Source organism: Pan troglodytes, chromosome 4 (genome assembly GCF_028858775.2).
Source record: "Pan troglodytes isolate AG18354 chromosome 4, NHGRI_mPanTro3-v2.0_pri, whole genome shotgun sequence".
Classification (NCBI taxonomy): domain Eukaryota; kingdom Metazoa; phylum Chordata; class Mammalia; order Primates; family Hominidae; genus Pan; species Pan troglodytes.
This window is the reverse complement of record NC_072402.2, coordinates 9,841,914-9,869,180: the sequence shown is the minus strand read 5'-3', so window position 1 is coordinate 9,869,180 and position 27,267 is coordinate 9,841,914. Positions and strand designations below refer to the sequence as shown.

The 27,267-nt window shown below is 41.2% G+C and overlaps 1 protein-coding gene across 4 annotated transcripts in view; it reads left to right on the top strand.

The window, feature by feature from the left end:
• SEMA5A (semaphorin 5A) overlaps window positions 1–27,267 on the top strand; it is a 500,732-nt gene that overhangs the window by 321,151 nt on the left and 152,314 nt on the right. For all 4 annotated transcript variants that reach the window (XM_016952939.4, XM_054684172.2, XM_054684169.2 and 1 more), the window contains 2 exons: window positions 17,688–17,973; window positions 22,622–22,757. In XM_016952939.4, coding sequence (XP_016808428.2) covers window positions 17,688–17,973; window positions 22,622–22,757 — 422 coding nt within the window. The remainder of the gene's footprint in view (window positions 1–17,687; window positions 17,974–22,621; window positions 22,758–27,267) is intronic.

Sequence of the window (27,267 nt, the reverse complement as noted above, 5' to 3'; positions counted from 1 at the left end):
CACACCATGCCTGCCTACTGAGGACCATTCACAGATCTGGTCTCAGCTCCGACTTAGTCCACAGATGCGATGTTCACTTCCAGCTGGATGCTCCTTGCAGTACTTTCAGCTCAGCCTACCCCATTCGTGTTCATTTCTTTGTTTTTCAATCTTGGGTATGGGCTCTGTATTAGTTTTCTAGGGATGCCATGACAAAGTATCACAGCCTGGGTGCTTAAACAGCAGACGTTTATTTGCCCAAACTTCTGGAGGCTGAAAGTTCAAAAGGAAGCTGTCAGCAGGATTGGTGTCTCCTGAGGCCTCTCTCCTTGGCTTGTAGATGTCATCTTCTCCCTATATCTTCTAAACATGGTCTTCCCTCTGTCCATGCCTGTTGCCTAATTTCCTATTCTTATAAGGACAGCAGTCATATTGGATTAAAGCCCACTCCAATGACCTCATTTTAACCTAATTACCCACTTGAAGACCCTGTTTTTGATTATAGTTACATTCTGGAGTACTGGGGGCTGGGACCTTAACATAAGTTTTGGGAGACAAAACTCAGCCCAGAGCAGGCTCCATGATTCACCTCTCATCTGAGCCAGACACCTGCAAATCTCAGCCAACTCCTTCCCTCTCTTTCCAGACCCACTCAACCGCAGGTCCTGCAGAGACCACTTTTAGAGTGGCTCCCAGACCTGAGTCTTTCTTCTTATTCCTCCACTTCTGTGCTTGTTCAAGCCTTCCTCATCTGAAATGCTGCACTAGCCCCTCTCTGACCCACTCTCCACAGAATAGCCAGTAATATGTGGTGTGAAGCTTTGAGATAGACAGTAGAAGCTTTGGAGTTAGATGATCTGAGGCTTGGCCCTTGGGGCATAAATTTGTCTTACTGGTTCTTGGCTTCCTCATCTGCATACTGCAGATCACTGACTACCTGACCTGGACGTTGTGAGAATAAAGTGGGACAACGAAGATGATAAGTATTAGTGTCTGGCACATAGTCAGTACTCCACAAATAAGGGGAGCTACTGTGAACTCCCCAAAGTCCAATACAATGTCTGAGATGTTGTAGGGAGTTAATACATGTTTGTTGACTGAATAAATGAGTGATTATTTGGGCCTGTGGTTCTTGAATTACTGACACCTTCCAACATCCTCTTTCCTCATCTTTACTGGCACATTCAAGCTACATCCATCACCATCTAATCTTGTGGCTTCCAGAACATTAGCAGGACTTGGATCCTCTAGAAGGCCACCACTCAGCTAGCAGCTGCTTACATATAATGATGAACAAAACTCACTTCTTTGTTTTGCATGCTTTTCAGTTTTTTGCAACATTTTTGTGTTGAGGAAAGAAAATTGTCTCAGCAGGAGAAGTTGGGAGGGTATAGCAGCTGCTAACCTTAGTCAGCAAAATTTTTGCATTCAGATTAACTGTGATTAAATTGTGTATGAGACAATTTGCTTATGCATTTAGGTAGTCCCTCTGCGTGTTTCCAATAGTTATTGGACAAACCGATGAAACACCCAGTAGAGCAGTCACTAACTTTTACTGCGTGCTCATATACTGGGCACTGTTCTGCCCAAACTTCCAGGCAGCCAGCAGACAGCCACCAATGAATTGTTTCATCAAGCCATACCTTCAGTGACATTTTGGACAGTGCCTGTGCTTGTTTCCTAGGTTGCTAAAACAAAGTACCACAAACAGCGTAGCTCAAAACAATAGAAATTTATTCTCTTTTTTAAAAAAAATATTTATTTAATTTTTAACTTTTAGGTTCTGCAGGATATGTGAAGGTTTGTTACAAAGGTAAACTCATGTCATGGGGTTTTGTTGTACAGATTATTTTATTACCCAGGAGTTAAGTCCAGTACCCAATAGTTATATTTTCTTCTCTTCTCCCTCCTCCCCGCCTCTACCCTCAAGTAGACCCCAGTGTTTGTTGTTTCCTTCTTTGTGTTCATAAGTTCTCTTCATTTACCTCTCATTTATAAGTGAGAATATGGATAGGAATGAAGTTAGAAATTTAGAAGGACAGCAAAATGCAATCCAAGGAAAATAAGGATTATAATAAAGTGATACAGAAGCTGAAGGAAGGAATAGCCCATATAAAAAAGAACTTCACAGGTCTGACAGAGCTGAATAACACAATACAAGGATTTTACAATGCAATCACAAGTATTAACAGCAGAATAAACCAAGCTGAGGAAAGAATCTCAGAGCTTGAAGACTGGTTCTGTGAAATAGGACAGTCAAAGAAAAAAGAATAAAAGGAATGAACAAAACCTTTGAAAATTGTGGGATTATGTAAAGAGGTAAAGACACCAAATCTATGAATCCTCGGCATCCCTGAGAGGGAGGGGAAGAAAGCAAACAAATTGGAAAACATATTTCAAATATCATCCATGAAAACTTCCCCAACTTTGCTAGAGAGGCCAAAAGTCAAATTTAGGAAGTACAGAGAATGCCTGCAAGATTCTACAGAAGAAGATCATCCCCAAGACACACAGTCATCAGATTTTCCATGGTCGAAATGAAAGAAAGAATGTTAATGGCAGCTAGAGAGAAAAGACAGGTCACCTACAAATGGAACACCATCAGGCTAACAGTGGACTTCTCAGCTGAAACCCTACAAGCCAGAAGAGATTGGGGGCCTATATTCAGCATTCTTAAATTAAAAATAAAGAAAAAGTCTTCAACCAAGAATTTCATATCTGGCTAAACTAAGCTTCCTAAGTGAAGGAGAAATAAGATTCTCTTCAGATAAGCAAATGTTGAGTGAATTTGTTAACCACCAAACTTGCCTTACAAGAGATCGTGAAAGGAGCACTAAATATAGAAAGGAAAGACTGCTACCAGCTAATACAAAACCACCCTTAAACACGCAGCCAGTGTCACCATAAAGCAACCACACAAGCAAGCCAACATAATAACCAGCTAACAACATAATCATAGGATCAAATCCATGCATATCAATACTAATCTTGAATGTAAACAGGCTAAATGCTCCCCTTAAAGGGCACAGAGTGGCAAGGTGGAGAAAGAGGCAAGACTCAATAGTGTGCTATCTTCAAGAGACCTGTGTCACATGAAGTGACACCCATAGGCTCAAAATAAAGGGATGGAAAAAAATCTACCAAGCAAATGGAAAAGAGAAAAAAGCAGGGTTTGCCATTTTAATTTCAGACAAAACTGACTTCAAACCAACAAAGATCAAAAAGACAAAGACAGGCATTACATAATGGTAAAGGATTCAGTTCAACAAGATGACATAACTATCCTAAATATATATGCACACAACACAGTAGCACCCAGATTTATAAGTTTTTAGAGACCTTCAATTAGTCTTGGACTCACACACAATAATAATGTGAGACTTTAACACTCTACTGACAGTATTAGACAGATCATTGAGGCACAAAATTAACAAAGATATTCAGGACCTGAATTCAACATTGAACCAAATGAATCTGATATACATTTACAGAACTCTCCACCAAAAAACTACAGGACATATATTCTTCTCATTGTCACATGGTACATACTTTAAAATTGACCACATAATTAGACATAAAACAATCCTCAGAAGCTGCAAAAGAACCAAAATCATACCAAGCACACTTTCATGTCACAGTGCAATAGACATAGAAGTCAAGACTAAGAAAATCACTCAAAAAACCATGTAACTACATGGAAATCGAACAACATGCTCCTGGGTGACTTTTGTGTAAACAATGAAATTAAGGCAGAAATCGAGAAGTGCGTTGAAACTAATGAGAACAAAGATACAACATACCAGAATTTCTGGGACACAGCTAAGGGAGTGTGAAGAGGCATAGCACTAAATGTTCACATCAAAAAGTTAGGAAGACCTCAAATTAATAGGTTACCATCACAATGGAAAGAATTAGAGAAACAGGAACAAATCAACCCCAAAGCTAGAAGACACAGGACCTAATCAACCCCAAAGTCCTAGCTCAGGTATGCATCACATATGGCCTGTGTTTAAAGGGCAAATCTCTCTGAGCCCCACAGTGCTCATCTAGACAACAAACAATAAAAATCAGAGCTGAACTGAAGGAAATCAAGTCATAAAAACTCATTCAAAAGATTAGTGAATCCTGGAGTTGGTTTTCTGAAAAAAAAATTAATAAGATAGGCCACTAGCTAGACTAATAAAGAAGAAAAGAGAGAAGATCCAAATAAACACAATTAGAAATGAAGAAGAAAATGTTACCACTGAACCCACAGAAATAAAAATAACCATCAGAAACGACCAGAAATGTATTGTCTTAAAATGCTGAAGGCTGAAGGTCCAAAATCAAGGTGCCGGCATGGCCATGCACTCTCCAAGTCCTTGAGGGGAGAAACCATGGTTACCTCCTCTAGCTCTAGTAGCCCCAGGCACTCCTTGGCTTATGATAGCTTCAATCCTATGTCTGTCTCCATCTTCACATGGCCATCTTCCTGTGCCTCTCTCTAAATTAGCCTTTCCTTATAAGGATACCAGTCATGTTGGAATATCTTAACTTGATTATATCTGCAGAGACCCTGTTTCCCGATAAGGTCACATTCATGAAAATTGGGGGTTGGGACTTCAACATATTTTTTTGGTTGGGGGATGGGTACAGTTAAACTATAACACTGTCCAAAGGAAGAAATACTCAACTGTTGAGATCTGAAGTCACAACGCCTTACTTTCTGCTGACAATCTTAATGCTCTTTCTTCTACTGCTGGTAAATCTGTTTACTTCTCAGGCTTCCTGTATCAGCCATATCATCTCCATTGTTAGCAGATGGCGTTGTCTTCTTGTTTCCTGTGAGAATCATGAGTCCTGAGGTAGGGATGGTGATCTCCTGTCTGCTTTGCCCAGGGCAGAGGGCTGTTTTACATGTTTCTTCCTTCCTCTCTCTACAGTACTGCTATGGACAATGCATTCACTTGAACTGCTGCTTTGTCCACTGTGCATCGCTCCCTGCCCCTATGTCTCTGGGGAAGGGGCGCTTCTCTCCTCTGCAAGACTCAAGAATGCAAGATCCAGCAAGTCAAGATTCATTATTGAGTTGAACAATGCTAAAACTCTTGAGCATTGCTGATGCTTGAGTTAGCAGTGAGCTCGATCTTGTGTTGCTTATTCTATATCTGAATTACTATCTCGAAAGACTACAGGGAAGGATGGCAGAAATGAGTGCTCTCATAGTCTAGCCTAAGAGGAGCACAGAGGCACAAAGCATGCATCATCAGAATGTGTGGGCAGAGCATGACAGGCTGTGGCCTTTTGCAACCCCAGGACCCAGAGTTCCAGAACTAATCTTCAGGCAAATGATGATACTGGCTTTTCCATGGTGACATCTGGCCGGGATACAGAGATCCCTGAGTAAGGACCTACCAGAATTCTAACCTTCCCACCACATCTTGCAGAAACCCATCATAAATATCTGGTATGGTTCTAAAAACCTGCCTTTAGCAAGCTAAGTCTCTTGGATTTTATACTGCAGTTCCAGGTGCAATTTCTTATGACACCAACAGCATTATTGGTTATATACTGATGAATACACACTCCCTTCCCCCTGATCCTCTGCACCTCTGCAGGGGCTCCAGATGGTGGGAGGTGCTGTCAGCTGTCAGCACAAGCTGGATTGGAGAGGGCCAGCAGGCCTGGCCCGAGCTCTGGAAGCCTTTGTGGGTTCTGCCTGTTTCTTCTTGCCTGGCCACTATGATCTGGCTCTGCCTGTTTTTACAGCCCTGGCTTCTGCTATTTTTCCCACATGCATGCTTGGTGTCCTTTAAGGAGCAATGTGCAGTTTCGGGGGCGCATTCTGCCTTCCTCACCATGTTGCTTTGCAGTTTGTGATTATTTTGTCCTCACTTCGCTTGATTTTGCCTCCTGGCTAATTCTGGCTCCTAGTTAGTTTAGTTTAAATTTCCATTTTCCCCAGTCTCTGGTGGGTCTGTTCCATCCCTTTCTCACACTGTTCAAGATTGCACTTTCCCCCATACTACTGGAGCTCTTGGTCAGTCTCTTGCCCCAACCTTACGAGAGCCCCCATTTTACCTGCAGAGAAAGCCAGAGTGCTGACATGGCCCTCCTGTTCCCTTCCTGTCCTCATCTATGTGCTCCCTTGGCTTTAGCCTCTGAAATGCCACACAGTGCCTCTGGTTCTTCCTTGCCTTTCAGAGCTCAGCAAACTTTTCTATAAAGGGCCAGTGAATAAATATTTTAGGCTTTGCAGTCCACATGGCCACTGTTGCATTTTTTTCAATCTTTCCATCATAGTATGAAAGTCTCCACAGTCTATGGATGCATGAGTGTGACTGGGTGCTAATAAAACTTTATTCACAAAATGGGCAGGAGGTAGGATTTGGCCCATGGGCTAGAGTTTGCTGGGCCCTGTTCTGCCTGGAAAGCTCTTCCCCCAGACAACCCATCTGGCCAACTGTCCCATCTTTTTTGAGTCTTTGCTCAAATGCCATCTTCTTAATGGAACCCAAGCCTCACCACCTTATTTCAGATCACAGCTCCCTCCTATCTAGCCCTTTTGACTCTTCTTACCATGTTCAGTTTTAGCCTCAGCTATTAACGTTATTTCCTCCCGCCACTACAATGAAAGTTCCCAATGACCAGGACTTACGTCTTTTTCTCACTCCTGGGTCCCACATGCTTACAGCAGCGCTGGCATTAAAGTAAGCACTCAACGGACATTTTTTCTAATTAATGAGTTAAATGGTGCTATGGTCTGAACATTTATGTCCTCCCAAAAGTCGTAGGTTAAAATTGAACCTTCAATGTAATGGTATTACGAGGTGAGGCATTTGAGAGCTGATTAGGTCATAAAGGTGGAGTCCCTCATGAATGGGATTCATGCCTGAGTAAACAAGACCCCGGAGAGCTCCCTCATTCCTCCCACCTTGTGAGGACACAGTGAGAAGGTGCCGGCTAGGAACCAGAAAGCAAACCCTTGCCAGACACCACATCTGCTGGTGCCTGGATCATAGACTTCCCAGCCTCCAGACTGTGAGAAAGAAACGTTGGTTGTTTATAAGCTGCCGAGTTTATGGTATTTTTTGTTACAGCAGCTGGAATAGATGAAGACAATGGGTAGATAGTTGACTTCTTTGTTTTCCCCACTATTTTATGAATTCCTTAAGGACAGGGGCTCTGTGGAAGCCTGCTTTATGTGCTCAGCATCTTACTCAGTGTCTGAAACATAGATGAGGATTAATCCATATTTGTTGAATGAGAAAGACATTAGCACACTTCACAAATAGCAGAAATGTGAATAATGTTAAACATGGGAGAATGTTCTATTAATTATATATCAGAATTAAACAGCAACAAAAACACAGATATGCATATTTGAAATTGAACCTGGTCCAAAAATTTATAACATCTTCCCTTTGAGCCCTCATCTCACTTGGCCCCCCATTTCCAGCCATTATTTATTGTCATTTCTCAAAGGCAGTACAATCAATTGGATGACATTCTGGATGAATCTGGAACATTAAGTTATGTGTTTGGTAATGAATATATTTCAAAGTCATATTTTCTCCTGTGCCAAAGTCGCTCTTAAAACAAACTTATGTGTTTAAAGAAATACCTTAACAGCTTTAATGCATTAAAATATTAATCGTTAATAACTATGAAATGATTACTGTAAGGCAGGATAGTAAATGTTTAATGGTTGATGCTTAAAATAGAGAAGCAATAAAACTTGCCTTCAAGAAACTGGTAGTCAAGTTGGGGAACAATAAACCCATGAAAAGGTGAAAATACATTTCCAAATTAAGACTGTGCAAATTGAGTTTCTGAGTTTTGAAGGAATTATGTGCTTGCACACGGAGGAAAAACTTGAGTAGGAACTTGGAAAAACTAACTCCTAAATGAGCCTTAATAACTCAGCATGAACATCTAATCCACGTAGCCTTATTAACACTCAGAGACCTGCTGGCTTTCCTTCTCTGGTGGAAATGTGTACTTATCCCACTGAGTTCTCCCAGGGAACTCCACAGTGTCCTGCAGTCTCTGAGATTTTGGCCAGGATTTCATATGGAGGTGAACTCACTTGAAATCCACAAGCATTGTCTTTTCAACTGTATCATTTTTTATGAGCTATTATAATTCTAGTTGAGAAAACTCTTCTGGTAACAATGTTAAATTCTGTTGGTTTGAAATACATTGATGATGTTACTCAAGCATTAAGTAGACCCTTGAGGTCTTTAAAATGCAACTATGAACCTTCTAATGATTAATGATAATTTACTTGGAGGATGAAAATCTCCTCCGTGCTTAAGTCAAGGAGAAATTGTTTCTGCTTGTCCTGAAGAGAGGTGCTTTGGGGAGCTCAGTGCTTCTCCTTGGGACCAGGTGCTGACTCTGAACAGCCTGAGCACAGCTAGGGTGGCGTGACTTTGTTGGGCTCCAACCTGGGGACAGTGAGAGCCTGTTTGGAAGGGTACGCACAGCACAGTACCTGGAGGTGTGACTGGTCTGCAAGAGGTGCTCTCTCGACTGACAAGATTCGCTACAGCTGGAAATTCAGAAATGGAAGCAGAGGTCAGAGAACAAGCAAAACAAAGACAAATGAGGATTGGGAATGAAGTATATGTGGGTACCAAAATGCAAGTATTTGTCAAGAAAAAGAAGCTCTGTAAAGCCAGAATAGAATCAAGACTGCATAGTCAGCAGCCTAGTTTTTTTTCCAAATAAGCACCTGGGGAGATGCTTAAAAAGAATGACCTTGTGAACAATAAGTTCTTTTCAGCATTACAAGTCCAAGGCTGATATCTCATTCAAGTTTAAACTTGCTAGGGTGAAGATGAGATGACATGGATGGAAAGTGTGTTGAGCAAAGTTGTGTGACATGTGACACAGCACAATGAGATGCCCTTTTCTAATATTCAGGCCTGATCAAGCCTGTCAGCAGCCATTGCCAGTTGCCTATGCCTTGTGGGATGGCTGCAGTTCAGATATCGTGCTGTAAATCTAATCTTATTATCTTTGAGGGTCAGGAATCATTTTAAATCAATGGCCTCCATGCATATCGCCTGCCTGTCCATGTACTTATTGGAGTATCTGTTACTTGTAGTTATTACATCACCCGCAAGGAAGAGTCACAGTAGCTATTTACAATATGCTAGGTAGATGGAAGACTCCAAATCCATGTCATCTGCCATCCTTCTTACAACCTCTTAAGGGAGATTGCATTATCCTTCTTCTACAGATGAGCACTATGGGGCTCAGAGGGACTTGCCCCCTGACACAGGCCATACCTGATGCATACCTGAGCTAGCGCTTGAAAACAGATCCACTCCAGAGCTTGTACCCTTCCTCCTTTACAAGCTGCTGACCTTCCCTTTGTTTAGTTGGCACTTTAGGAAATACCAGCGTTACAAATGGCCTCCATCTCTCTCTCCCGATGCCCACATTTTCATGCATGAGCTGCCATGAAGAGGGATATGTGGACGCTGGAAAAGGTTGAGAGCATTTTCTTGACTGTTGTAGCCTTGCATACATGGTGCAATAAACTGGGGCTGTTAAACCCAAAGTAGAAAAGCCTGTGTGGTAATTTAATGCAGACCTTTGTGGGTACAAAAATGTGGTTAAATGACATGAGTCAGTTCTTATGGTGCTCTGAAAACACTGTATTGCTCCATCCTGTACATCGAGCACAGAGGGCCTAAAAGCTGGGGAGCCACAGGTCCTCTCCAGTCATGTGAGGAAGCTTCTACACTTGCTAATATACTTGCCAAAGGTCTTTTACTACCTTTAGATTTTAATTTGTGCATTCCAAAAGAAAAGGGATGAGTAACTCTTTCTTTCTCTTGCTACCACATTATGGGGATATTTGCATGAACTGTATATACATGAGTCAAGGACTCCTCACAAAGAATAAATCCACTACAAGAAGGGATGCCTCACTATAGTGAAGATATCATGCAGACGTGTACTAGAACTGCTAAAACAATTGGGAAATGGCTCAATGTTCATTGTCTAGAGATTCTAGCAGTTTCCTAGTGACAGTCTTGAATCCCTCTTGATGTCCTTGCCTGATGACTAATGTTACCTCCTTTCCTTCCTAAAAGCATCCCAGTTTGGAGCATAAATCACGTTGTCATCTTGTTTCTAAAATGCCCAGTTTTATGTGTTTCTATAAATTTGTCTCTATATTATTCTATTGAACTTTTTATTTATCCCAGTCAAGGGCCTCTGACATTTGTTCACTCACTGCCACATATTGGGAAGTCGGCTCCCTGTGTCTTGGTCTTCTTTTTGCCCCAGCTCAGATCAACTCAGGAGACAAAGCCAGAGCCATCATGCACGTTTCCTTATTCTACAGTAGCTTATTGGGAAGAAGTATGATAACAACTGAATAACGTTGGAGCTCAATGTCTTCTTTCAGTAAAATCTTACATGGTTTTCTTTCAGTCTTTTAACATATTTTTTAGGAGTTAAAATATTTACCAGATTTTAAAATTTAAATTAACATTCCAATAAAAACCTTGTATTAATTTGATCTTGCAGATTGAATGATTAATTCTTCAAAGAAGTGAACCTGTAAATTTAAAATATCATCAGAGAAAAATGAACATGGCGAATAGAAATTTTGTGTTTTGACAATTTTCAGAAATATTCATGAAATGATATATAACTAATAGGAATGTGTGATTTGGCAGAATTTTATAAGAGAGGGCTATGTGCTTGGAATGGAATAAGAGCAGAGTAGACACTAAAGTCTGTCACTTTGAGCTAGAACATCTAGACACATATCCAGTTAATAAAACTCCTATTGACCTAAAGATATGGAGAATTGTAGGTGTGAGTTTTGGACTTGTAGGGCGGTGTGCAGAAGTGGTGCTTCTCATTTAGGGGAAGCCAGCCCATTTCCCCTTGGTACAAGTGGTTCCTACTTGAATCAGCAAATTCATGAAAGTAGTGCATTTTCAATGGGTCATATTCCCCAGGAAGAAGGAAGGAATCAAATGTGCTAGAACTGTCTTTCCACTCCTACTGCAAGGGTCTTAGCAATAACTTTTTTCTGTCAAGGGGCTCAATGAGTGACACACCTGAGGATGCAAGGCCCTGATTGCTGTGAAAATAGTTACCAAGGATGTACTTGGCTCCAACTTCCCACCCCATCCCACACCACACACCCAGGAAATGGAGTGATAAACTTTTCTTTAAAACTCTTTGGTGTCTCTCCAATGGCAGTTGAAATCCATACTCCTTGTTATGGGCTCCTGGCCTTGCCTGGCTTTCCACCTCCTGTCCTGTTGATCTCTTTGATCCTGACTGTGGCTTCATTCCATTCCTTGCCAGTCTTATGGTCTCCTCCCAGGCTTCTCCTTCTGGCAGGGATGTTCTCTTCCCCCATCCTTGTCTGGGTGGCCCCTTCTCAGCCTCACCTCTGCCCTTTCCCTATTCTCTCCTTTCTGATCCTCTGTTTCTCCCAGCTGCCCTGGCCCTCCATACCCTTGTCCTCACTGTAAGCACTTGTTGATCTGTCTTGTTTGTCTCCTCACACTGCTCTTGAGGGCTCGGGCTGTGTCTATCAGTTTACTAAGGAGCACCCAGTGCCCAGGACAGCCCCTTGGGGCAGTGAGTAAATGCCTAGAGCAGTACTCTGGCCGGCTCCAGGCTCGTCTGTAGCATGGTCCCTGCCACTGTGTTTGGTTTCAGGCTTGATGGAATAAGTGTAGATCTTAATCTGATATACAGAATGCATACTCAATGAGTTATCTTATTAATTACTGATACTATTTACTCACATCTGTGTTTATATTAATTTTTGGAGTTATTTTTAATAAATAGAGGTCTGTATTTTGATGATTACCAGCAAAGTGCGTTTGATTCTCACAATGATACTGTATGTTGGATGTTGTTGTTATTCAAAAACAGGAAACAGAGAAAATATACTGGTAAATAATGTGACTAAATTCACACAGCCAGTAGGTGGAAGTATTGAGCCATATATACATATATCTCTATACTCATGTGTGTGATACACACATATACACAGACACAAATGTGCGCATCCATCTATTAAAATCTATCTATTATCTATCTATCTATCTATCTATCTATCTATCTATCTATCTATCTATCATCATCTGTCTTTTAGTAGAAACCTCAGGAAAAGAACTTTGGCCTACCAATAGCTTTTAACCTATGTTTAATTTAATTGAATTTTAAGTTATCCGCTTTTAATTTTAATGAATATCTAGATAAAAATAGATTTGCCCTGGAAGCTTCTACAGCAGTTTTTTCTACATAAACTGTGACAATGGAAACAATGTACCCAATACAGAGGGGGTCTAAAATCAGGGAATGCTTATGGAAGGCATTTTGTACTGACTGATACCAACAACTTAGGAACAGAAAACTGCTGGCTGTGTGTCACATCTGAATATTGTTTCCGTTAACTCATCTTATTTTTGTGAAATAGCTTGCTATTTAAAAACTCAGCATGATAGACCAGGCGCAGTGGCTCATGCCTATAATCCCGGCACTTTGGGAGGCTGAAGTGGGCGGATCACCTGAGGTTGGGAGATCAAGACCAGTCTAACCAACTTGGAGAAACCCCATCTCTATTAAAAATACAAAATTAGCCGGGTGTGGTGGTGCACACCTGGAATCCCAGCTACTCGGAAGGCTGAGGCAGGAGAATCTCTTGAACCTGGGAGGCAGAGGTTGCAGTGAGCTGAGATCGCACCATTGCACTCCAGCCTGGGCAACAAGAGAGGAACTCTGTCTCAAAACACAAACAAACAAAACTCAGCATGACTTATTTATGCTCCTAAAATTCTAATGACCTTTAGGCTTTATATATATATATATACACTTGATCATTCATTATCATTATGTGAAGTTCTGTTCAACAGAAATTATTCCAAGGGACATTGAGAGTAAATAAATGGTGGCTACTATTTTGCAGTCAAAAGCCACCTTGTGCGACACTTGCCAAAGTCAGGCTGGAAAATGCCTGTACACGATGCCAAAATAATAATAGCCACCATTTATTGGCATCCTGCTATGTATCAGCCCATTTAATTTTCACAGCTTTGCAAACTAGGTCTGATTGTCAGATGCAACAACAGAAAATATCAGATGTCAATGGTCCAGCCAGGGCAGAGTCACAGGCATTGTGTACAGGCATTTTCCAGCCTGACTTTGGCAAGTGTCTCACAAGGCGACTTTTGACTGCAAAATAATTTATAATAGACTTTGATTCTAGTAAGATTTTTGTAGAGTTGGGATTCCTTTGTGCCTTTAATATTCATTCCCATTGTGTACAAATATTTTTATATCAACAACCTATTAATGATCTGCTCAATGATCAGATCGAGCCCTTTGAATATGGTATACCCCCATATTGATGCTTTAGGCATTGGAATAGAAAGAATATAGAATGGGAGGCTTCTTTTGGATTCTCAGTATTTGGTTTTGCGTGGTCAAAATCTCAAAATTTTTGATGTTTTTCTTCGCATCACTTGTAATTACATATATGGTGAGTCACTTCTCGGTAGTCCTATCTGTATGGTCACTATTATGTAAGTAAATATGCAAAATAAAATTTCTTATATCATGAAGAAGAATTCTTATTAACATGATATATTTTGTACAACACGGTAATACATAACTCAGTATGTTTTACAAACATTAGAAAAAACAGTTTCTCCATGCATATGTTTACACAGCAGCTGACGTGCCTGTTTTTACTGTGATTTAGTTAGCAACACACCTCAGATCTCTCTTTCATGCACTCCTATCCATTGTAGACAAGAAGAAAATACCTGATTTTCCTTCTGACTTGTTCAATTCACTCAGGAGTGACAGATACTAGTTTGTGGTGGATTGCATTTTGAGAAAAGACAGAACTTAAATAATGGAAGGAAAACAAAATTCATCTTATCATCCTGCCTGGCAAGACTCTAACATCCCCTACTTCCAAATTTATATCAATAAATATAAGAGCTATTTGACTGTCTGTCTTACAATTATTCCCACTTTTTTATTGTCTTTGAAAAAGGAACAGGATGCTAGCCGAATTTCAAGAGGCTCTACTTTTCAAGAAACTGTGTTTCCCGAGTTAATGGCAGGTCACACAGTCAGGGGTCCACCCTCATCCTGAAGGATCAGTGTAGGGCCGCATGATGTGTTTCCAAATGCAGTCTCACTCCCGGACCAACATGACCTGCACTGTGTGGTGAATTAGAGAACGGCACTCACTACACACTGAATACAAATTATCTTGTTGTTTTTGCAAACCAAAAGGAAAACATGTATTTGAGCATTTCTATCTAAAATGGACGTTGTGATCTTATAACATTGGTTCAGGGTGGTTTGGAGATATGGTAGAGGCTCTCTGTGGAAAGAGGAAACTGTGGGTCAGTCTACCTGCCATTGCTCAGTCTTCTCCTTGTCTGCAAAAGTGGATGTGGTTTGCTGGAACAGACACAGGGTACGGAATGACCTCCTGAAAGTCATTTATTGGCTCTCTGAGGCTATGGTTGGCCCTCCTTGAAACACCCTCTGGAGTTGGGTCAAACACTTTCCAACAATGTTCTTGTTTAATAAGTCCTTAAGTTGTTTCTTCTTCCTCCCACTTTTTCTTCTTTCTGTGTCATTCCTGACTTCCATGATAGCTGTGGTTTAAAGTTTCGTCTCATCATTTATTGTCTCTCTGGTTGGTTCTGAAACCCCCCTTAGACTGTTCCTCAGTAAACCTGCTTACCACTCTCCATGGAAAGATGACTGTCCAGCCAAGAGCTTACCATTGTTTTTCTAAAGCAGAAAATCAAATCCTGTTGAATATTGCTAGCTTTTGATTGTTTTCTTTTTGCAAGCACTATTTATTTTTTTCAGTATAGTGTAATGCAGTGGTCCCTAAACTTTTTGGGACTAAGAACCAGTTTCATGGAAGATAAGTCTTCCATAAACTGGGGGTGGCAGGGAGGATAGAGGGGATGGTTTAGGGATGAAACTGTTCTGCCTCAGATCATCAGGCATTAGATTCTCATAAGATGTGTACAACTTAGATCCCTCACATGCACAGTTCACAGTAGGGTTCCTGCTCCTATGAGAATTTAATGCTGCCACTGATCTGACGGGAGGCGGAGCTCAGGAGGTAACATTCGTTTGCCTGCTGCTCATCTCCTGCTGTGTGGCCTGACTCCTAACAGGCCATGGACTGGTACTGGTCCATGTCCTGGGGGTTGGTGACCCCCGGTCTAATGGATTCAGGACTTTCCATCCCCATCCCCCACTGCTAGTTATGTGAATTTGGACAAGTTATTAAATCTCTGGGCTTTAGTGTCCTCATCTGTGAAATGGGAAGAATAGCACAGCACCTAGCTCTGTGATTCTTGTGAGTTCAATGGGGATATAAAGCACCAAGCACAGATCTTGGCACAAGACTTAGCATTCTACAGATATTAGCTGTTTTTATTATCAACTCATCCTTCAGCTGGAAACCATAAAAGATCTTTCTTCCTTTGTATCTTCTCGTTTTTCAGCTCAGGACTTTTGAGAAACTGGAGCTATTTACTATGTGGTTTTCATGCCATTTGTCCCCAAGTTAATAGCAGAAATGGGTAATAGTGAGTGTATTTGATAAGTTTTGGTGGACCTCCTGCATGTGTGCTGGTAACCTAAGTCCCGGGCTAGACACACTTGGACCCTTACGCCTTCTCTCTTTGTTTTCCACATTTTAGGAAGGGTTGCTTGTTGCTGTTTTTGTTGTTGTTGTTTGTTTTTAGTACAGTTCCCAAACTCTAGTTTTGTTTAGCCAGGGTGCAGGACCCATTCCAAAATAATTTAGACTCTTATTTAGAATTAGACATGCCAGTATTATTTTCTTTACACATGGTTTTGAAATTGTTCCATATCTTTGCTTTTGGGGCCTGCTTCATCAAGTAATTCTGTTTTGGAGACTTACAGTAAACACAGACTTAACACCCCCCCCCCCCCACCACCCAGTATTTTCTTTATTTTCCAAAAACACAAGTTATAGATATGTAATCTGCTGTTTTTGTGAGCATCTCTCCAGGATATTAAAGCATACTATCACAGTAAAGATATCTAACCTCCGTCTTTTACAATATTATGCAATTCAAGATTTTTTTTAAACAGTCATTTAGGGTGAAAGCAATAGTGACTTAAGAATATGTTGGACGGTTTATAAATTAAAATCACCTCAGTATATTACTTGATATACTTCAATGACTTAACAACGTATTGTACTGAAGGGAAAAGTATCATACATAAACCATTTAGAGTATTTATTACATTTTTAAAATGTAAAGTTGGATTAAATTAAAACATTTTGTGAAAATATCGAATATAGGTATTGATTGAAAATTGGCAATAGTCTTCCTGGACAGAATAACAGAGTAGTCAATCCCAACCCTTTGTCAATGTCTGAAGTCAACTTCTGCACTTCAGACCTTAGGTGATTCCATTTATGTGTCTTACTCTTAACATTAATGGCTTATCTTGCAGCCACACATATTTTTAGTTGTCCTGCCAGTAACATGTTATTATTGCAGTGCAATTGTATCTGGAAAGGTACAAGGCCAATTGAATTGCTCCAACAAACTAATTGTCCCTGAAAATGTGTCTTTGTGAATATACTTGTTGTCTGTATCTTTCCATTAATTTTGGACACCAAAGGTTACTGCTATAATTATCCTAATTTGCACCAGAAAATTAAGATACTTGCTGATTGAATGAATAGCATTTAGAAATAGCGAAGAATAAAACCTTGTGATTAGAGTTTTAAAAGCAAATATTAGGGAGTATGTGTATCTCAAAATGTACTATCTCTATTATCACTGGTTTCAAACTGGAAGTTAGGAAGCTAAAACTTCAAATGCTATATGTAAAATTCAGTTGATAATGTATATTTCCTAAATTCCTGAAGAGCTTGGTGATTGAGTAAAGGCTTTGCCATAATTTTGTCATTTCTTTGTTTCCCCATTTTAAAGCTAATTATGAGACCAGAAAACTACAAAGCAATGTCTCCATCCCAATACTCTTCCCTCCTCTGAATGGATTACCCAGCAAACCAGAAATAAGAAAATCAGAGTTGTTTTTCACTATTCCATGGTCACCATAGCAACAGAAATTGCTACAGCTAATTCCAGACACACCTTATAGTTTTAGTCTTTATTTTCATTCCCAACAATGAAAACATTTTTAAAGTCCTTAGTAAAAGCACATACATTATGTCAAAGTCACGGGAATGTATATAAGTCAAATAATTTTGTTGTCTTGCACACAAATAGGATTGTAGACTGCTATATTCTGAATCACATTTCATCTTTTTAATCATATTTTCTCCCTTTCTGAAGGTTATGTAAGAATTTGCAAATAAAGTAATACATATTGCTCTAAAATGTACTGCAAATATTTGCTGCCAATTTTTGTTGGTATTAACGTCACATTAACTTGAGCCCTAATTTAGCTCGGGATACTTGAGTGTGCAATCATACCAGTGACTTCCCATTATTTAGAATCTGTGTATGACACTGAGTTTCCCAACAGTGTAGATCATTAAGCTGCTCACGGGGCCTCCCAATAGTCCTATAGGAACCAGGTGTTATCTAAACAAAACCACGTCTCTTTGGATGAAATACTGAGCAGGCAAGACCAAAAGGGAATGACATGAATGTTGAGATTTTTTCCCTCTTTTCTATTGTTTCCAGAGCCAAACTTTGTGTCATCTTATGACATCGGAAATTTTACCTACTTCTTTTTCCGAGAAAATGCAGTAGAGCATGACTGTGGGAAAACAGTGTTCTCCAGAGCTGCCCGGGTGTGCAAGAATGATATTGGTGGGCGCTTCCTGCTGGAAGACACCTGGACCACATTCATGAAGGCTCGCCTGAACTGCTCCCGTCCTGGAGAAGTCCCCTTTTACTACAACGAATTGCAGAGTACTTTCTTCCTGCCTGAGCTGGATTTGATCTATGGCATCTTTACCACCAATGTGTATGTAACTTGAAATAATTTTTCTCCCCTCTCTCTTACTCATTCTGAATAAGTCTTCTGTTCTTTGACCTCTGAGGTTTTAAATTTACTTTAAAGAAAATCTTTCTTAATTTACTGGGCTAACAGACAAAAAAAGAGGAGTTTTCAGTAGACTACGTGTTAGATAAAGATATGTAATTTGTGAGACTGGTATTAGGAAAAATATGCCAAATCAAGAAAGTTTTTGTCAATCTTTAGGATATAGTGACATTAAATTATTCTATTATAAATTGCTCCTTCCTGATTTGCCATTGTGTTCTGGGCACTTTTTGAAATACTGGTACATATGATATGTATATTTTTTCTATATGCAAGTCATGCATTTGTGTATAATGAAAATAGTGTTGCCTGGAGAATCTGAAATCTTTGAGATAACATGACTCTTGCTTAAACCTTGCTCATATTTGAAATGCACATTTTCCATAGCTGCATTTTACACTATTCTAGAAGATTGCTTACTTGAGCACACATTTTGTAAATGTCAATTATACTTTTGAAATATTTTTGTAAAAATTATAGTATTTTTTGTCTGGGGGTGGGATAGGGAGATACTCCTAACTTTAGAATGAACAATATTTGGGCTGTCTTAAGCCTATGAAGTTTTCTGATCTCTTTCACTCTTAGTCTAGTGGAGTATCACATGTCTCCAGAGTTATTTCCCATCCTTAGCTGGTATGCTGTTTAAGACTCAGCAGGAGCACGTGCCAAACCCAGGAATCAAGGCTCACATTGAGACTCTGAGCATCACTTTCCTACACACTGGCTGTGCTGCGGCTGATCCTACACTATGGGTTCTGATTTGGATCACCTTTGAAATCTCTTGTCTTGTGACTTAAGACTTTAAGCAAAAGCTGAATATTTGTATCCAAAGTAAAGGATCAAAATCTGGATGGGTTGGAAGTGCTGATAAATGAGGTAGGATGACCAACAGTCCTGAATTGCCTGAGATTATCCCAGTTTTAGCATTGATGACAGCCCTGTAACTAAGGAAACCTCTTTTTCCTGGGTGAACCAGGACAACTGGTCACCCTATGATGTCCTTTCTGCTTCCTAAGTATTTTAATTTACTTTTTCATCTCTTGGGCATCAGATGCCTGCCCATGAGTGGTATTTCTAAAAAGTCCTTTTACCTTTAGAAAAGGTTATTTCCTCATTAACCTTCTCTTCCTGGTCTCTCCACTGCTTAACTTGTGTTAGTATTTGCTTAATAACAACTTTTACCCCCCATGAAGAGTCTTCTTTCTGACATGAGCTTAGAAAAATAAGGCTAGTATGGATGGCTCCACACATATCCTTGCTCCACCGTGGCCATCTTTATTTTCATAAATCTGGTCTTCAACCCAGAGATTATTTCTTCTCTTTGATAAGTTACTTTAAAAAATCAATTTACAGTTTCTGAAGTTGATTTTCTTTCCAAAACCTTGTTTAAAAACTAGTGTAGTCGCACCCAAGATAAATGTGCATTTGCTCAGTTGACATCAGTTTTATGCACAAGGAGAGTCTGGTTTACTTAGCTCTTCATTCCCCTGGCTCTGGGCAAAACAAAACAAAACACCAATTTCAGAAGTTATAAAAGTACCATGCCTGGAATATTCCAAGATGGTGTATGGTCAATTTAGATAGTTGCAAAAATAAGTTTCAGACTACTCTAGACTATTTGTTTAGTGTTGCAAATTCCCATCATGTCAGAAGTCACCCAATGTACGGAATCTATACTTTTAGAGATAGAAGTGCTACATCTCCCCTTTCTCCCTGGAATACTAATTTGTGTTGGGTCTTGAGAATGCATTTCTAATATGCCCAACTCAAATTTCACAATATTTTCCACCTCCTTTTCATGTCTCAGACAAGGTTTTCTTCAAACGGAAAGAAAAGGAGGATCAGAGGTCTTATGAATCAGAAAGCTGTCCGATACTGGGCTGAGCTTCAGGGCTCAGAATGTTGCTTTGCCTCTGTACATTCGTCAAGGTTTCTCAGCACTAGGGGAATGGGGAAAAGATAACCATTCTGACTCCTTCTGTTCCTAGCACGACTGTGTAGTTTTCTCAGTCACTTGAGCATGGGTTGGCCTGCAGGAAATGGTGTGCTACTACAATGGAGTCTCTAAAGGTTTGGCTTTATTTCTAGGTATCTAAAAATGGTGGCTCACCATTATAGTTGTTTATAGTGTAGATAGTAAACTGTAGAGATTGTAGTAAAGTATTACTATGTATAGATATGGATATCAAGATAGTAAAGTTGCGGTGGGGGGTAGGATTTTTTATTGCTCTTGTAAGTTATTACCTTGATTGCTGATAGAAGCCAGATTGGAACAGGTGGCTACAGGTCTGTTGTCCAAGTGAGCTTGTTCATACTGATTCCAGCTTTAAGCCTTCTCATTCTCAAGGTCATGTTCTAGACCTGGGCTGCCCTCGCCTGCCCACAGGTCTGGAGACCCTGGAGAAGCGAGTGAATATGTACTTCCTGTAGACAATCCCATCCTAGGAAGAGGGGGCAGGGCAGAGGGAGGAGCACAGTGGAGTCACACAGGCCCGTCCTTTGCCCCCAGAGCACAGCAAGTGAAAGGGTAGAGGGGCAGGCATGGGCTATACTATACCAATTGTGCTCCCCAGGGGATGGCACAGGGGACAGGAAGAAGTGTTCCCACAACACTATTAAAGGATGCTCAGACTGGCAGCTAGTGGGACATCCAGGGGAGTCTCTGGGTGACACCAGAGCCCAGGTCAGCCCATTCAGTCCTGGTGGTTGTAGTGAACAGAGAAACATTATGCCAGCAGGAAGAAGATTAGGTTCTTCCTTTACCTGGAAGCTGCCTGGAAACCTGGGGCCCCATGCAAAGCAGGTACAAATCCTGCTTGATTTCTCTGCAGCCTGTGACTTGGGCTGCGTAAACTCTCTGTGCTACTGTTTTCTTATCTGTAAGTCAGGGTCTTCTCAGGATCTGTAGCTTCTCAGTGAGAAATTAGATGATCTGTGTCAAGTGCTTAGCAGGGGGCTCAGGGAAATATTGTTATTATTCGTAATATCCCCCATTTGCCTGCCTCTGCACCTGGCCCAAGGCATGCCTGGATGGGATATCCTGTGTCTAGCCATTCTTACTCCAGCACACTTATTTTCTTGTCCTTATTAAAGTCCACTCACATGTTCAAAGGCCAGTTTCTTCCCTGTACTTGTGTTTTAACTTCTCCCATTCTCTCTAAGGATAATGAAGAGTCAAAAGAGCAAAGTGAACAAACCCATAGCTGGTGTTCGCCCCTTTATTTTCCAGCGCCGGGCCCTGTATGCATCATGCTGAGCCTTGTCCTTGGTGCTGGACTTCTGGAGAAAATGCAGAAGGCCCACAATACCCTCAAGGCCCTACTTTTCCATAAGGATGTGTTTACTGTCTGCTCTCCTGAAGTAGAATCCTGTCTACTTCACCCACAGATATTGCAAAGGATTGGAAATCCTGGCATTTGGAGCCATACTGGGGAAAATCCTGGCATTTGGAGCCAGCCTTGGGTTCAAGTCCAGCTTCCCCATTTATTAGCTGGCTGACATTGGGGAAGGGTCTTGTCCTCGTTGTGCCTGGTTTTCCTTACCTGTGAATTTCCTTCACCTTATGAGGATTAAATGAATGGGAATTAGTAAAGTCCATGGACTAGGGCCTAGTTCCTATTCAGTATTTATCAAATCAAAGAAATATAAGGTAGGTATTTCAGTTTTGGAGTTTGACCTTTCCTTTGATGCAGGAAAAAAAAATTGATGAGAAGTGCTTGTGGTATTGTCTCAGAGCAAGAGAAAATATATGTAAGCTTTCTCGTTTTATCTGAACTTCCCCTTTGAGAACCCGGACTGAGCTCAAAATGCAAATTTACTTAACCATATAATGTTGCTGTTTCCATACTTAGTCAAGAGGGCACTGACCTTCTGAGGGCTCCCATTTATGACTTTCTCTCAGAGCCTGAATTCTAAATTATGGCTTCAGGATTTCATATGTCAGTGCTATGTCAAATTTTTCTCTTTGACCCTTTGAATTTAAAATCTACTTTAAATTAAAAGAAAATATGAAGAGTCAGACAGTCACTTTTTATAAAATACTTTGAGTTGATTTTTTTAAAGGATGACAAATAAAACAAATATCTGGGTTAAAACACACACACACACACACACACACACACACACACACAGACACACACACAAACAGCTTTCCCTGCTGCTGGGCAAAGTGACCAGATAAACAGGTCAGGAAGGGAACTGCATGAGGCTGATGAGAGACGCCATCCGTTGGAGAAGGAGGTCTTTTTATTCCAGAATTTGAAAGGTGAAGCAGATAGCTAGCTCTTCAAATTCCCTCTTGCCCCTGTTGCAACTGAGTGAATTAATCCTGGCTAACAGGATTACAAAGTATTAAATGCTAACTAGCCTGGTTTCTATACCAAGATGTTTGTTCCTCCACAGGGGAGCCCCATTCACGCTCTGACTTCATCCTTTTGGGATCTTTAAGAGACTGTGGTCTTGAGACCTCTGGAAGCTGTAGGTCACAGCTGCTGCCCAGTCCATAGGGGGAGGTCAGCAGGTGCTGCCGAGCTCTCTGACTGCCTTCTCCTCTCTCTCCCTCCGCTCCCAGGAACAGCATTGCGGCCTCAGCTGTGTGCGTCTTCAACCTGAGCGCCATCGCGCAGGCCTTCTCCGGGCCCTTCAAGTACCAAGAAAACTCGCGCTCGGCCTGGCTACCGTATCCCAACCCAAACCCCCACTTCCAGGTAATTTTCGGGGGGCAAAGGGGCACTGTTGGCATCCCCCATGAAGAATGCAGAAGCCTTGTGTAGACAGGCAAGGGTAATTTAAGCCGCGGGTGCATGCACCATGCAGCTGTCTCCCTGGCCCCTCACGGACAGCCCCATACTCTGCTGGCTAATGTCAATAGACCAAGGCCTTTTGTGAACTGTGGCGCCTGGACCCAGAAAGGGCCTTTTGTCAGCTGTGATGCCTGAGACTGGGCGGAAAAAGGCCAGCATTCTGCAGCAGGTTAGGAATCCAGGCTTCAATTAGTACTAATGATGCTGGGCTCTGTGTCCTCAGAATCTCTGATCCCTAATGAATGACATTCTAATGAATGGGGTCCAGGGCACAGAGCAGCGGAGATACACAAACAGGATTAGAGCGCTAATTGGCAAATGTGGTGGGATTCCCTGTTGGGAAGGACAGAATGTGATGCAGGCTGCTGAGGAAAGAAGAGGAGGTGGAGGCCCTTCATCTGTTATCACAAAACTGCAGGAGGTTCAAGCTTCCAGGGCTTTGTGAGTCATCCATCTCCCAGTGTTCAGAAGAAGCTGGGACCCAAAGAGATGAAGCAATTTACTCATGTTTGGTGAGTTGGCAGGTGTATTAGTCAGTTTGGACTACTGTAAGAAAACACCACCGACTGGGTAGCTTAAAAAAGAGGCATTTATTTTCTTACAGTTTTAGAAGCTAGACCTTCAAGACAAAAGCGTGAGCAGGGCCATTTTCAGGTGAGGGCTCTCTCTTCCTGGCTTGCAGGTGGACATCTTGCTGCATTTTCACATGGTGGAGAGACACCTTTGGGGTATCTCTTCCTGTTTTGTAAGGGCACCAGCCCCACTGGACCAGGGCCCCACCCTTATGACCTCACTTACCCTCATTTACTACCATTAAGACCCCATCTCCATATACAGCCACACTGGAGGGTAGGAATTTGGGTGGCTTACAGACATTGGGTCCATAGCAGCAGGCTTCCCTGGAGGGCCTTCTGACAGCTTTCTTAAGATCATCATCATCATTATCACAGCTGTCATTTTTAGCACCAGCAAGTCCCAGACCCTGTGCTAGTTGCTTCAGATAGATCAGCTTGCACACTGGTGGCAGTGCTATGGTGGGTAATGCCTTCTCCATGTGCAGGGAAAGACAGTGGGCCTGGGGCAGATCACCTGGCCAGGGCCACACAGCTGATAAGTAGCCAAGTGAGGATTCCAACCTCGGTCCTCAGATGCAAAATCCTAGCCTATTCCAACTAAATGGCCATTAGTTACTATTACTAATCAGTGGTAGAAGTGGGTCCTGTATCTGGGACTCTCAAAACTGGGAGTATGGAAAGGTTCAATGATTTTATACTTTATTTTGATTTTTGCAAGGACCATTCAATTATGATTGTTTTGAAAGAGTTTTGTGTTTGTTGTTGTCTTTAAGTTTTTGAAGGAGCATGAGATTAAAAATAAGATGGCTGGCTTACATGTCATCTTTCCATGTGCTGCTTTCCTTGAGCAAATTATGTGCATTTTTATCACACATCTATCTATTATGCATCTTTATTGCATATTTCCATCAACAAAGGGGGAAAGGGATAAAAATGCATGCAAATAGTTTAGGAGTAAATTTTGATAACACTGAATAATGTGCATTGTTTACTGTATAAAATATTTGATAAATATAACTCTTAAGGGCTGGACCCAGAGGCTCATGCCAATAAGCACAGTGCTTTGTGAGGCCAAGGCAGGAGGATCTCCTGAGGCCAGGATTTCGAGACAAGCCTGGGTAACAGAGTGAGACCCTGTCTCTACAAAAATAATAATAAAAAAAATTAACCAGGCACGGTGTCACGCATCTATAGTCCTAGCTATTTGGGAGTCTGAGATGGAGGACTGCTTGAGCCCAGGAGTTCAATCAGTGAGCTATAATCCGTCTACTGCACTCCAGTCTGGGTGACAGAGCAAGATCCTGTCTCTAAAAATCAAAAAAGAATCATTTATTTGGTGCCTTCTACATATCAAATGTTGTGTAAATGCATATTTTGTCTCATTTTCTCCTCTTGAATACAGGAAATACTCCTTTTAAGAAAGTCCTTTGTATAATAAAATCCTGAAGGTTAAATAATTAATAATGCTTACTGTATTTTCCATACATTGATGTTTTTATTGCAAAAGGCCTTACTGTGAACAGCGTGGCTTAGTAAACTTCATAGCCCCTTACCACCTCCAGGCAGTGGATAACTTGTAGCCCGTTCATCTGGATACCTTTGCAGCACACAGCAAATCTCATTTCCTAAGGCCAGGAGCGTCTGGTTTTATAATGCCAGTGTCACACTGAATGGCTTACTCTCATTATGGGATGGAAGCCAGTCCATGTAGCATAATGAATGAAGCATGCAGAAATTGGCATGCGTTTCAGGCAGGAAGCTTGCATTCCTGAGCTGTTCTTCTCTGAGTATTATTTAAGACTCCAATGGAGCTCAAGTTACAGATTATGGTGATTCTTTGTATAACTCCTAGTACAAGTACACAGCAAGTGTTTTCTTTATGTTTACTCTATTTGATAACCACACTGGCAAAGTATCCTCACAGACATTCATGAAACCATCCAGACTGGCATAGAGTGGGAATTCAATTTGAACTAACGATCCCTCCCCAGACATGTATAAGAGGCCTTATGTTTGCAATAACCAACAATGGAAAGTGGTTAGATTTTTTAAATTCTTGTTTTTCCTACTGACATTTAGGATTTTGTGCAGTACTTACATACTAGAAGTAGCTAATTAATCAGAGAAGCAGAAAGCAGAATTGGATTCAGGAAGAAGAATGGGTTAGGAGAGATGGTGCATGATATTTCAACATTTAATATAGAAATCTCAAAACAGTAACAAAGCAACAAAAAGTATCATTTTTTTCAGACAAAATATATAAACCACTCTAGGCGGTGCTTCAGAGCCCTGCCCTGTTAGAGGCTGCAGTCCTCAAAGTCATCCAGACCCTGACCCTCAGTAAGACACGCGGCAATCACTGATGTAAAACATCACCGAGGCCCAGTGGCACAGCTGAGCTGTGACAGACTCCAGAATTTTCTGTGCAGCTTTGATTACTGTCACTCTGAAAGGATGGAGTTGAAATGGACAAATAGACCCTCAAATGTAGTTAAGTGGATGAGGAGGCAGTTGTTGGAGGAGCAAGTGCGTAGATCTGATCCTGTCCATCAGGACCCTTTGATATGCAAAGCAGATTTGTTTTGTTTTGTTTTGTTTTTGAGACAGAGTCTTGCTCTGTTGCCCAGGCTGGTGTACAGTGGTACGATCTCAGCTCACTGGAACCTCTACCTCCTGGGTTCAAGCAATTGTCTGCCTCAGCCTCCCAAGTAGCTGGGATTACAGGTGCCCACCACCACGCCAGGCATTTTTTTGTATTTTTAGTACAGACGAGGTTTCACCATCTTGACCAGGCTGGTGTTGAACTCCTGACCTTGTGATCCACTTGTCTCGGCCTCTCAAAGTGCTAGGATTACAGATGTGAGCCACCGCCCCCGGCCTGCCAAGCATGTTTGCAGCAAGATGCAAGGGAGTAAGTGAACAAAGGGACCATTAAAATTGGGCACTCCTGCAGGAGGTTAGGTGATTGTGGGCTTGACCACCATGCACTAGTGTGCTGGAACAAGAATGGATTTGTTGTCCTAGAAACAAGTAAATAAACAAAAGTGCAAATATTTATTATCATTTAAAAAAATTGTAGAATTACTGACCGAATTACTTGAAGAGATGTTGGCATGAAAACTGTTGTGGATTGTAGGGCACATGAGAGCAATGGCTGTGCTTTTACTATTTTTATTGTTTTCTTCTTGCATGGTGAACCCAGGGAGTCACACAGTGCCCCACACGGACACAGCGAGAGTCCAGCATAAAAGGCAAAGCTAGAAAATTTTCAGGTATTAGAGAGCTAAGTGGGTTGCTTATGATCCAATACATAGATTCTATAACTCTGAATACTCTTCCAACTATTTGAAATAGAAGCACTGGGTGGAATATTATAGCCAGCAAAATAAACCAAGAAGTAGTAGAGTATACCTCAAAACCAATTCTTGGCAATTCTGGCAGTCATAAATAAGATTGATACAGGCGATACATAAATAAAGATGACAAGGCGTAGCGAGTGATCCTGCCTCACCCCTGCCACCGAGAACTCCCTGTTAGGTGTCCAATTTTTCTTGGTTCCTTAAGAACAGCAAGAGATTCTTATTTGTATATTATGCCATCCGGTTTTCATGATACCAATTTTTTTTTTAAACACTATGCTTACAAAACAAGACCTGTGTGCAAACTTCACCCAGCAGGTAGGCAGCTAACTGCCGCCGTGACTTGGGTATCACCACTGATTTCAGGAATGTAAACCACCACACATAACATCATGCTCAGAACTAGAACCTTTCTGCATAGACATTAGATCAAGCCTAGTAGAGCTCTTTTTCATTTTTTAAAACATGTGTTGACAGGTA